The 12,812-nt window shown below is 55.0% G+C and overlaps 1 protein-coding gene across 1 annotated transcript in view; it reads right to left on the reverse strand.

Moving 5' to 3' along the window:
• The window catches only part of ITGA11 (integrin subunit alpha 11), a 116,666-nt gene that overhangs the window by 61,678 nt on the left and 42,176 nt on the right, over positions 1–12,812 (reverse strand). The window contains exon 3 of the mRNA XM_020286061.2: positions 284–384. Within this exon, the coding sequence (XP_020141650.1) occupies positions 284–384 (101 nt within the window). The remainder of the gene's footprint in view (positions 1–283; positions 385–12,812) is intronic.

Here is a 12,812-nt window from a genome sequence, read left to right on the forward strand (position 1 = left end):
AAAACCCTGAGTTGATGGGCAGAGGATGATCCGGGCATAGGAGGCCTGCGCTGGAACCCTGGCCAGCCCCCATGAGCTATGTGACTATGGGAAAGTTGCTTCCTCTCTCTGGTCTCAGTTTCTTCATCTATAAAATGGGGGCTGTGATATCAGCAGGGTCACCTCACCACGGCACGGGGGGCTGGGAGGAGCCAGTGTGACTGTGGACATGGCCGTGCACGAGAGCCTGCCTCGTGCGAGACAAGGGTTGGCCTCACTGTGCAGAGCCCACGGCCCACGTTACCCAGGTTGAGTTTGGTGCAGTTCCCGTCGGTCACCGGACACTTGTACACGTCTCCCGTCTGCTGGTGGCCATTGGTTTCCAGGGGGGCACCCACGACCAGCCTGGGAAGGAGGAGAAGACAGTCAAAGACGCTGAGGCAGGTGCGCCCTCCCGACGGAGGATGGACCTGTGGGCAGTGCGGAGGGGGGACGGGTGGGGAGCACGGGAGGGAGCACGGGAGGGAGGGAGCACTATGGCAGATCCTGGAGGAGCCGCCACATGCAGACCCTCGGGCTGGGACCTTTGTCTCCCTGGGGGAGGGAGGCTGGGCTTTTGGCATAAAGTCCCGGACCTGTGGCCCATTCCAGACCCTTGCCAGGCTCCGGAGAAACAGGGATGGAGTTCACACGGCCCTGCAACAAATGGGCTGCAGGCCAGGCACTGGCAGAGGAGGAGATGGCTGAGCTGGGTCCTAACACATGAATAGGAGTTTGCCAAATGTGAGAGGGGGTAACGGAAGTCGTTCAGGCAGAGGAACGATGCTTCTCGAGCCATCTGTCATTGCCTGCAGGGCTCTCAGTCCTCATCTTACGTGGAAGCCTTTCAGCTGGTGACCCCGGTGGGCCCCTCGGTCTTTGCTCAAGGTGGACCAGGCAGCGGAGGGCTAAAGGGTGGCCAGGCAGCCGCACAGTGGGGCTTCCTGCCTTAAGCCTGCGCCTTGGTGACCTTCTTTGGGAAAGGCGTCTCTGCAGATGTAATTAAGTTAAGGATCCTGAGTTGAGAACGTCCTGGATTATCTGGGTGAGCCCTCGATCCAGCGACAAGTGTCTTTATGAGTGACACACAGAGAAGACATGGCGAGAAAAAGGCCATGTGAAGGCGGAGGCAGAGGTAGGAGTGAGGCTGCCACAAGCCAAGGGACGCCTGGAGCCACCAGCAGCTGGGAGACTCAAGGAGGGCTTTTCTCCCGGAGCCTCCGGAGGGAGCGCAGACCTGCTGCGGCTTTGATTCGCGGCTTCTGTCCTCCAGAGCTGTGGGGGAGCACATCTCCCTCCGTGTAGGCCACCCAGTGTGTGGCCATTTGTTACAGAGCCCTATGAACACGCACGTTTCTAGGGACAAACAAGGAACCACTCCTTCCTGGCCTGCCAAGCCGGGTGGCAGGGCCCTGGAGGGAAAGCCTGTGACCCTGGGGCCCTGGCTGTGGCCAGGGAGAATTCTTGTCTGACTGGGGCCCCCAGGCACTCTCCTTAGGGCTCCCCCTACCCCTCATCTCGGGCTCACCAGGGGCAGCACCACCAGGGCCCAGAGAGGTTGGGGGTTGCTGACTAGAGCCAGCCCTCCTGCCCACCTGCCCCTGGGTCTACGCAGGTCACTCTGGCGCACGCGGCCCTCAGGCTTGGGTGCCAGCCCAGCTCTCTGCCCAGGCTACAGGTGAACAGTGGCTCAGGAACAATAACCCTCCCCAGGAATGGGGGTGCTGTCAGGGGAGGCGACACCACAGCCTGCCACGGTCCAGAGCCCTTCAGACCCCGGGGGATAGAGAGTAGATGGCGGTGGAATTGGGGGCACAGGGACAGAGAGACTTCCTGGAGCCCTTTGCACCCTGTCTTCCAGCAGTTTCCCTCCGCCTGGGCACGGCCCAGAGGAGAAGCCGCCACCCGTTCCCCGACTTGAGACGGCTGTGAGGAGCTGGGCAGGAGGTGCGGCTGCGTGAGACGTCGGTGGCTTCTGGTGGGCACACGCTCCCCTGGCCCGGCCCCTGCCCGGCTCGGTGCTGTCGGGAAGCAAAGCCGGGCCCGAAGTGGGAGCGCACAGAGCTCTGTTTGAAATTAAGAGTTATGAAATGAGAGCTGCGGTTTCTCCCCTGGGGAGCCAGATAATGACAGATTCTAAATATATCCCCTTATTAAGCATGCCTATTTTTGACTGGCAGGAATTAATTGGATCCATAAAATCTGTTTGTCTAGACGAGGTGATTTTTGGCTACTTAATTCTGCGAGTGATGGTGTGGTCAAGGTCACTCCATTCTTTCCAGAAAAAAAAAAAAAAAAAAGAGGAGAGACAATAAGAGAGGCCAGCAGGGACCCTGGGCTGTGACCTTGCTTCCCCAGCAGCCCCAGTTGTCAGGGTCGAGCTGGTACGTGACTGAGTCTTCCCAAGGGGTGTGTCACAGAACCTTCTGGGCGCCGCTGCCAGGGGCTGGGCGCTTTCTGGAAGGGTGCTACCCAGGAGCACCTCACAGGGTGTCTCTGGGAGAGTCGGGCATAGCACGTTCTAGATTACAGAGACCACAGCCATCTTCTAGAACAGCTAGCTCCATGGGTCTTCTAGAAAACACCCACTGGCCGAGGAGGGCAGACTCCTCACAACTCCTCCCATGGCATAGAGTGGACTTCCGAGGCCCGGCGGCCGGCTTGGAGGGTCCCCGACAGAGGACGAGGCCATTGCACTGAGGATCCAGGCCTGGGTCCTCATCCCGGCTCTGTTCCCAGCTTCCTGTGTGGCCTTGAGAAGTCATTTAACTTTCCAGACCTCGGTGTTCTTGGCTGTGAAATGGAGCCAACATTTCCCACGACGCCTGCCTCCCAGGGTCACTGGAGAGTCACAGGAGTTGGAGGATAGAAGACTGTATCTAGGTAGGTTATGCACAAAGGCTGATGGCTGCCTAGAAGTTGCGTGTCCTGGCAGTGGCCAAGATGGGACAATCTGGCAGTAAATTTGCTAAGTCACCGTGACCCCAAATTTCCAGCAAGACTGGGCTTTGTCCTTTCCAAAGAATAAGGGCCGCCCCGTACATCCTGTCTCTGTTCTCTCAGACCTCATTTCCCCGGGGGGCCTTAGCTCTTCACGAGGTAGGAGGGCAGGGCTTACTGTCCCATAACACAGATGCGGAAACTGAGGACCCAGGAAGGGAGCTGACCCAGGCCCCACCGTGTGTTCCTGGCAGGGCTCGGACTGGCATTCTCCCGGGGCAGCTTCCTCCGTGCTGCCCGTAAAGGGGGGGCCTGGGCTTCTCTCTGTTTTTGAGTCTGGGCATTACGTGTGCCTGTCGGGCTTGAGGTTTTGAGGATATGATTCAGTCTCAGTTTGAGGGGATAACTGCCGAAGCGCAGGGAAAATGTTCACGTCACCACTGAGACCAGCTAAATTGCTCTTGGGGTCTGGCACCCCTGCCGCCCCCTGCGGCCTCAGCCTTATATAGCCATCTGCAGCCTGAGGGCCTGTCGCGCCGCTGGGGGCTGGACACCCTATACGTTCTGGCGCGGGCACCCGTCAGCTCGGCAAACCCAAAGGTCGTGGCGAGCATCGGCGGTTTCCACGGGCTGTGTGCCGTGAGTCACCGGCTGCGGGCTCCCGGCATTCTTCCGGGCAGGCGCAGGGCGCAGGGCTCGGACCGATGGGAGGACTGGCAGCAGATGTTCCAGCCACAGCCCCATAGGACCCCTTCCCTGGTGACCACCCTACCAGCAGGGTCTTGTCAAGGGAGGATGCCCCCCCCCCGCCCCCGATGGCCACCTGAGGAAGGCTGGACATGGCCCTGCCCGGTGCTGGGCTCTTTGGCTCTCAGCAGGGCACGGGCTAAGAGAAGGGCCCTTGGCTCTTGGCCCTCCGCCCGACTCACTGCCTCACCCCAGCAAGGCTCCGCCGGACTCATCCCCAATTCTGCTTATCCTCAGCTCCATCCTTTCAGGCAGTTTTGGTCTCCAAACTTTTAAAATTGCAATCTCTTGTCAGAAGAAAGATGACACATACCCCCAATATGTGTAAGTTTATATGTAAATCAAACCAGGGCAAACCGTCAATTTGTATATTAAGTATTAGTAATCCTGTTTTTTTCAGATAAAATCTAAACCTAATAGATCTCAAATCATTTTATTTCTGTACCCCAGTATATTGTCCAGAACCCCCCACCCCATGGGGTGCGGAACCCATCCTGGACCCCATCCCTTTAAGATCTAGAATAATTCCCACCTGCTCCAGGAAGCCCTCACTGATGACATAAAGGTAATCCCTGCTGCCTGGTGTGGCCCGGTGTGGCCAGTGTAGCCATGTCATGATTTCTTGATGTCCTGATCTGTCCTGCTGTGGCAGTGTAGGGTGGCCTTAAAGGCACTCAGTGGGAGGGCCCACTGACGGATCTGACCTTGTGTGACAGGCTACAGCAGCAGCAGCTTTGGGAGCTTTGGGGTTTTGCCTCTAGCCTAAGAGGAGCACCCCCATTCAACAGCTGGGAAACGGGTTGCTGAGAAACCAAGTACTAAATATTTTCCGTGCATAGAGGTTCCACGGAGCGACCTGCTTCTATTCTAACGTCAGTGTGATTGCTTCCCTGGCTTCCACTGCCCTCTTCCCAGTGGTTTTCATTTTCGTTTGAGGATCCAGGGAGTCTAGCCCTATTCCAAGTTCCAGGGATGGAGAACATAGCTCAGTTTAGGCCAGTTTAATCCCACAGCTGCAGTGATTGAGCCAGGGTGGGCAGATGATTTAAATGACTCGAATCAGAGTGACTCTCAGGACTTCTGCTTGGCATGTAGGGACCACAGTGGTCTCTTTTCTCTAGATGCCCTTGTGTGTGAAGGCAAGGCCTGAAACTTTTGGCAGACGTTTTGTGATGATGAGGGTGTGAGCTGGTGCATTGAGTGGGGAGGGATGAGAGAAGCATCAAGAGAAGGAGCTAGAGTCTTTATGATAATGTGAACCCCTGGATCAAACTATGCCTGAAGCCTGAACTACCATTGGATTTCTCTGATATATGAGCAATAAGTACCTTTTGTGTATTAGTCTGAGATTTTAGGTATTTATACCTGAAAACATTCTAGCTTTTAGAGTGTGTAAGGCCAAAACAAACAAAAAAAGCACACACCATTAAAATTACCCTTAGAAATCCCATGTATTGCCACGCTAGAAGAGAAGCATGGCAACCGAGATCAATGAGGGAGGAGCAGATTCACATGCCCCGGCTCCCGCTCCATCTGGGGTGGGTGAAATTGCCAGACCGTGTATATTATTTCTCTCTTGTTTAACCGAATGCATAAAACCGGCCCCGGGCCCAGCCTTGTGGGAACAGAAGCCCTTTTGTTCTACGCACATCCCATTTTCAACAGCTGCTCGGACAGGGGACCCTGATCTCCAGATGTTGCTGGTTACCTGGTAACTGGCCTTGAGACCATCAGAGCTGGGAGGAAACATGGAGTCCTCGGGCCAGCCTTGGGCGAGGCATCGAGGCCCAGAGCAGGGAAGTGTGCGTCCAGGGCTCAGCAGTGGCAGAGCCGGCCAGGTGCACGGCGTCCTGGCTCCCAGGTAGCTTCCTCCAAGCTACAGAGGGCAGACAGCCCAGAGGCAGGGGCTGGGGCTCCAGGCCCCGCTCAGCCTTTCCCTGGCTGTGTCTGGTGAGGCAGGTGTGAGCAGCTTCGCTCCCCCGCAGATGGGGAGCCCGAGGCCATGGGCTCGTACGGGCCGTTAGATGTTTGGGGAAGGAGGAAGGGAGCCTCCAACCGATGGGCCTGAGCCCAGAAGCTGGCATGGACCGCCTAGGAAGGGCCGGAAGGGAGTTCGATCCCCTCCCCAGCCAGCCTCATGGCCCCTCTTTGCAAGGCCTGGGTCTCATGTCCCAGAAAATCCAATTATTACTAATTATCCTTTTCATTTTAATGAATCACTTTCAGTGCAATTTAATTGCAGTTGATTTTGATCACTGGAAGGGCAGTTTGTATTTGAGGCTCAGAACATGGATGTAATAAACCTTCAGGGAGATTGGTCAGTTTCAGATCTGGGACTCCAAATCCAGTGCTCCTTTCACCATTATGAAGAACTAGAAACTTTAGTGCCCAGAGTGGAGACATGATTGCTCTCTCTAGAGCCAGTGGGGCCTGTCCCCACAGGGCCTCTTGCTCCTCTCCTCTCTCGTCCCATTCCCTTCCTCACCTGTTCCTCCCCCTCAGCACCCCACCCCCACCTCAAACCCACACTGGACCCCTCGTTCCTTTTCGGTCCTGGCTTCATTTTCCTTTTCTGAAATCATATAGGGAAATCAGGGAGAGGGTTTCACTTGAGGAGCCAAGAACCCAAGGGAACCAAGGAGACACCATTCCTTTAGAGAGGCCTTTTCTTCCTCTCCATGGGAAATGTACCCTCCTCCAGCAGTCGGGGCATGGCGGATGGTGGGTCCAAGGTGACGCTGGGGGAGCACTGGGCACAGCCAGCCCGAGTGCCTGCCGGTGGGGGCTCTGGGCTGCACCGGCTGGGGTTGGGTGTGTGGGGAGAGCCTGCCCAGGGACCCGCTGGCACCTGCTGGCCTTCCTGGGCTGGCTACAGGGGCTTGTGGTTCACCTTGGCTCACACACCTGGCAAGGCCAGGACTCTTGGGGGCTGGGAGCATGAGGACCCATGTGTTGCACAGCCCTTACTTTGCCTGCCTCCATAAAACCCTCATCCAAGATGGGAAACCTCTGAGTGTGTGTTTTAAAACACATACATACATGTGACAATTAATTTTATGTGTCAACTGGACTGGGCCACAGGGTGCCCAGATATTTGGTCAAACATTATTCTGTGTGTCTCTGTGAGTTTGTTTTTGGATGAGATTAACATGTAAGTCTACAGCCTGAGTAAAGCAGATTGCCCTCCCTCACATGGGTGGGCCTCATCCGCTCAGTCGGGGCTAGCACAGAACAAAAAAGCCGATCATCCCTCAAGTAGGAGAGAATCCTTCCCACCCACTTTTGAACTGAGACAACAGGTTTTTTTCTGCTTTCGGACTTGAACTGAAGCATTAGCTCTTCCTGGCCCTTGAGCCGGCCAGCCTTCAGCCTGGAGCTGCACCATGGCTCTCCTGAGCCTCCAGCTTGCGGGCTCACCCTGCACGCCCTGGACTTGCCAGTCTCCATAACTGTATGAGCCAATTCCTTGCAATACATCTCACATACATATATAGCGCACACACACACACACCGTATTGATTCCGTTTATCTGGATACCCCTGATTAATACATACACACAGTGCTTCTTATATTCTAAGGACTTTCCATATATTATTTCACATGGCGCATGGTCCAGCCCTCATTCATTCATTCGCCGATTGGTATACATTTGCTCGTACTAATGCACCAAGCCTGGGGCACGCTGGTGAACGTGACATCATCCCTGCCTTCAGGAGGCCTCCAGTCTAAGGGGACACGGGCAGGCAAACAGGCAATGACAACACAGCAGTGGCTGTCAAAGTGGTTCCCAGGCCAGCAGCATCGGCCTCCCCTGGGAGCTTATTAGACATGTGACGTCCTGGGGCCTGCCCCAGACCCCCGACGGAAACGGGAGGTGGGCCAGCTCTGCGCTTTCACAAGCCCTCCAGGGCCTTCTGGTGCACACTGAAGTTTGAGAAGTGCTTTCGTCGGGGAAGCAGAGGCATGACCCTGGCTGGGCTCAAAGCCCCAAATCCATCCCAGTAGAAACCCACCCTCTTCACCAGGTCTTCTGAGGCTCCATATCACCTCGCTGCTGCTCCGCTCTCTGTCCCACTCTGACCAGGGCTGCTCTGAATGCTGTGCACGGCCCGGTCCTCTCAGTCATCGTCTAGGGCTCATCTCCAAGGCCACCTCCCCAACGAGGCCTTCCCTAACCACCTGCCGCTTCCCTTCTCACCAACCTGCCTTGTCTTCCTCAAGTACTTTGCAGCGTCTGATGCTGGCTTCTTTGTACACCTTTACGTTGTCCCTTTCTCCCTGTAGAACTTAAGCTGCAAGGGAGCTAGGACCTCGTCAGGTTTGCAGCTGCAGATGCCGCAGCACCCAGAAAAGCATCCTGCACAGAGCAGGTCCCGAAATACAGCTGTCGAATGAATCAGCAAATCACTGGCTTAGCGGGATGACTGTAACCTGAGGGCATGCGGCTTGGGACCGCTGGCCACAGGCCCAGTTGCTTTTGTCTTCTGACACCTGTTGGCCCAGCTAGAAGAGTAGAGCAAGCACTAGCAGAGGAGTCAACAGACTCCACACCATGGCCTGCCTGAGACAAAGCCATTAACTGCCCTGGGCCTCAGTGTTCTCATCTACCAAATGGGACTGAACACACCTGGGCTGCTTACCTTCTAGGGTTTTGAGGCGCAGCAGTTCCCAACCTTGCTACTCATCAGAATCACCAGGGGAGTTACCAATACAGGTTCTGGACCCCATTCTGGGGCAGTCCTGATTCAACCAGTCTGGGGCAGGGCCCAGGAATCTGCATTTTTAGAAGCTTCTGGATGTGCAGGCCATGTTGGCAGCCCTTGTTGGAGAAGCGACTGAGGAAGCAGACAGGAGGCCCTCCAGACAAGCGAAGAAGCACTCTGTCCCGGGATCTCCCACTATATATGACGGCCATGACCACAGTGACACCTTTGACCATCTGGGTCACCTGGATTTGTATTTATTTATTTATTTATGAGTCTAGCTCTCTTTGGGCTGGAGTGCAGTGGTGTCATCATAGCTCACTGTTACCTCAAACTCCTGGGTTCAAGTAATCCTCCTGCCTCAGCCTCCTGAGTAGCTGGGACTACAGGACCATGCCACCATGCCTGGCTAATTTTCCAATTTTTTGTAGAGATGGGGGTCTCACTCTTGCTCAGGCTGATCTCAAACTTCTGGTCTTAAGCAATCCTCCCATCTCCACCTCCCAGAGTGTTAGGATTATAGGTGTGAGCCATCGTGCCCAGCCTTATTTATTTTTTTAAAAGTTTGTATTGTTTCTTTTGTTCATAATAAAATATGTAAGGAATCCGTATGTTAATTGGTCCAAAAAAGTACTAACTTATTTTAAAAGTATGATTATCCTGGGCATGGTGGCTCACACCTGTAATTCCAGTGCTTTGGGAGGCTGAGGTGGAAAAATCACTTGAGGCCAAGAGTTCAAAACCAGCCTGGGCAACATAGTGAGACCCCACCTCTATAAAAATTTTTAAAAATTAGCCAGGCATGATGGTGCATGCCTATAGTCCCAGCTACTTGGGAGGCTGAGGCAGGAGGATCGCTTGAGCCCAGGAGTTTGAGGTTGCTGTGAGCTATGATTGCACCACTGCACCCCAGCTTGGGCAGCATAGTGAGAGTCTGTCTTTAAAAAAAAAAAAAGTATGATTGAATTTCTTTTAAACTTGAAAGTCTTCTCCCTCCCCTTCTCAATCCACCTCTCTATAGAAAACTACCACTAGCAACATGGGGTGCAGAAAAACCAGAAAACAATGTAGAATTTAAAAAATGGAATCATTCTACATATGTGGTCCTGACCATGCTTTTTTCCCTTAGTTATTTTGTACACGGACACCTTTCCATGTCAGTGTATAGCAATGCCCCCTTAGACCCTGTGACTGGGGCGCCTGCCCTGGGTCCTGCTCAGCCCTTCTCTGGCTGTGCCCCTTCCTGTGGGGTGAGGAGTGCTCGGCATCGAGGAGACAGGACATGTAGGGCCACGTCCTCCCACGCTGAGTGCCCGGGATGCTGGGACTCCTGCCCAAACAGCCCGGGCTGCCTCCAGGGCCGGAGCAAGCCTCTCCCCCGGGACCTCCTGATGGAGGTCACGCCACCAACAGTGGCAGCCCAGGGGTGGCTGCCTGCCACGGGCGTGGACAGAGCCGGGCTGTGCAGGCTGGAGTGTCCACGCGGGCAAGGCCCCACCGTTACTGAGAGGAAGCTGTAGGTGGGAAGGAAAGACGGTGGGCTGGGGGCCAGAGCCTGCCTTTGTTTTCTCACTCCAGGCCCCCCAGATACTGGGGGTGGAACTGGTGGATAATACAGTCCTGCTTCATTCTTTAGAGTGGTCGCATAGTGGTGTACCTTCCTTTTTAACCATTCTCCTGTCGATGGATGTTTAGATGGTTTCACTTCTTTTCCTATTGGTAGATGTTTAGGTGCCTTAAAACGTTTTCCTATTATATGCCTTTTATCAACACTAATAAATAAAATGACCTCCACGCACAGGTAGCTGTGCTTAGCCATGAGATCCGCAGACACGAAGCCCACGCGTGTCACTCTAAAGGGTGGAGTGGAGGCGGCCCGCCCCCCGCCCCGTCTCAGGCACAGGGCATGTTGACAAGCGTCATCACAAACGTTGATCTCACAAGCTCGGCTCTCTGGTTTGTCGCTTGCTACTTTGGGGTCCACCTGAGCTTACATCCAAACAGCACTTTCCCCCTAAGCTGCAGAAGTGCTTAGAAGAGAAGAGGGAGGCATGAGGGAGAGTGACCGCAAAGGACCTCAACTCGCTTGAAGGGAAAACAAGAACCTCGCCCGCTAAATGTGGCCGGCTCGAGCCATTTAGTTAAAGAGTGTCAACCTCTCGGCACCGTCCCCTCTCGTACCCTAATGCCAATCTCACAGGGCTGCTTGTGGCTTCCCAACATGCTCGTGTTCTCGCCTTCCTGCCTCTGCACGTGCAGTCACTCACCCCAGACCCTCTGACCGTCCCCATTGCATCTGCCCTGCAGCGCCTCTTGCTCCATGAAGCCCTCCTTGGCTTCTCAGCTGACAGCCCTCTCGCTCCTACGATGCTATGTGTGCACCTCTCTTGTCGGTATCTTTTCTCTCCTCTCGATAATTTGCCTCTGGGTAGCAGAGAGAGACTGGGATGCCTATTTCAATCTCCCCCCACTGCTGCTCAGAGCATCTTGGATACTTTAATAATTGCTTGTGGGGTGAATACACAGATGGAAGTGCTGGAGAAGGCTGCTCATTTTGCAAGAGCGAGTCTCGGGAAGGTGGCTGTGGTCTGTTCTCCCCCCCAGAGAGCTGAGTGTACAGTATAAAAATCCCCTCTTGTCTTTTCAAAATGCCTGATAAAACCTGGCTTGTTTTTCCAAGTCACGTTCGGGGTGTTTCTTTTCTTGCAGTTTTATAACAGCTCTCTCCTCCAAAAATGAAACATAAACACAGGCCTGGTTTGGACAGATGTCTCTCAGCAGAATGTATAGCTTTAATTTCTGGGTATATGTAAGTCTCACAGCTCCTCGACTATCGCTCAGGAGCAGGGAAAGAGGCCCCGGTTCCCTGCTCTCCATTCTGGGCTGGGTCACTCCCTTTGGTCTGTCATCAGGACAGCGACAGTCTAAATGCGCCCAGCACACACCCCCAACAACGGTGCCCATCGTACCTTGGCCAGGGAGGTGGCCGGCCAAAGACAGCTACGCCCATTTGACTGGGGGAGAAAGCAAGGCCCAGAGAAAGGCAGGGCTGACCCCACATCACACAGCTGGGCAGAGGCTGAGGCACCCCTGGGGCACTCAGGACCCCACGTGTCCACCAGCCACGTGGTCTTGGTCATGTAGGAAAAGGAGAAGCCCCAGAGGTGAAAGGACAGATGCTCTTTTTCGTTCATGAGCCCGTTGACATGTCGATCTTTGCTCTGCCCCCACCGGGGCTAAGTGACCTGCGTGAGTCACCTAGCCTCTCCGGGCCTCAGCTCCTCATCTGTAAAGTGAAGGACTTGGACAGGGTCGCTTCAAAGCCACAGTTCGTGGGTACTTCCCGGGCGCTGGGCTCTGTGAACGGGAGGGCGAAGGGCGCACAGGCCTCACCCTCTGTCTGCGGGGGCCGGGAGACCCGCACCTGGCGACGTCAGTGCGGAGAGCAGTGCCCAGGTGTGGTGGGCGCAGAGGAAGGCCCGAGCCCGGCCCTCCGGGAAGCCTTCCCGGAGCAGGCAGCGCCCGCACGGAGGCTTGCACGATGGGCGGGTGTCCCTTGGGTGAGGAAGGGCTGGGAGAGTCCCGCATAGCGCCAGTGCTGATGTGTGTCATTTCTAACGTGCCCTCCGCAGTGGAGGCTGAGCCAGGATGAACCCAGAGGGACAGACAAGTCCCTCCCTTCGCAGAGCTTGGGGTGGAGTCACCCTCAACCCCGGCTCGTGCCCCTCACCCCTGCTCTTCCTGTCCAGCCATGCCTCCCGGCCTCCAAACCCTCCCTGCCCCCCTCACCGTGCAGAGCTCTCCTGAGAGTGGCCCTGAGCACAGACAGATGCTTAGACATCTGCAAGGGTTGACAAGCGTCACACTGTCCCCTGGTTAGGTTGCCCCTCCCTGCTTTATGGGGGTCCCTAAATTCCTGCCATCGGTCACCCCTCTGGATGCAGGCACGGAGGGTCACTCTCAACGTAAGCCTGGAAATAAGTTAACCCAATAATCCAGAGGGACTTACAGGCCTCTTAAAAAGGATTGAGTCAGTGATTGCAGCACCGAGCGGGACATCAGACTCACCTGGAGATGTTTAAAAATATAGATTCCCAGGCACCGCCTCTAGAGAGTCTGTCTTGGCAATTCCTGGACTTGACCGAGAAATCTGTATCCTTTGTTAACTTTCCCGGGTGATTCTATTCTGCAGGCAGCTTTGGGAGCCCGTGGATGACATCAATATTATCAGGGAATCACAAGGCTTTGAAATAACGGGAAACAGCTCATATGGGGACAGGGCGCGGGACGCCCAGCTAAGAAACCGTTAACAAACACCGGGACGTGCGATCGCCCACTCTCACGGCGCTCTGTACGAATAAGCAAATAAACTGACGCACAGCGAATGCTTGGGGGGTTATTACA

Source organism: Microcebus murinus, chromosome 6 (genome assembly GCF_040939455.1).
Source record: "Microcebus murinus isolate Inina chromosome 6, M.murinus_Inina_mat1.0, whole genome shotgun sequence".
NCBI lineage: Eukaryota > Metazoa > Chordata > Mammalia > Primates > Cheirogaleidae > Microcebus > Microcebus murinus.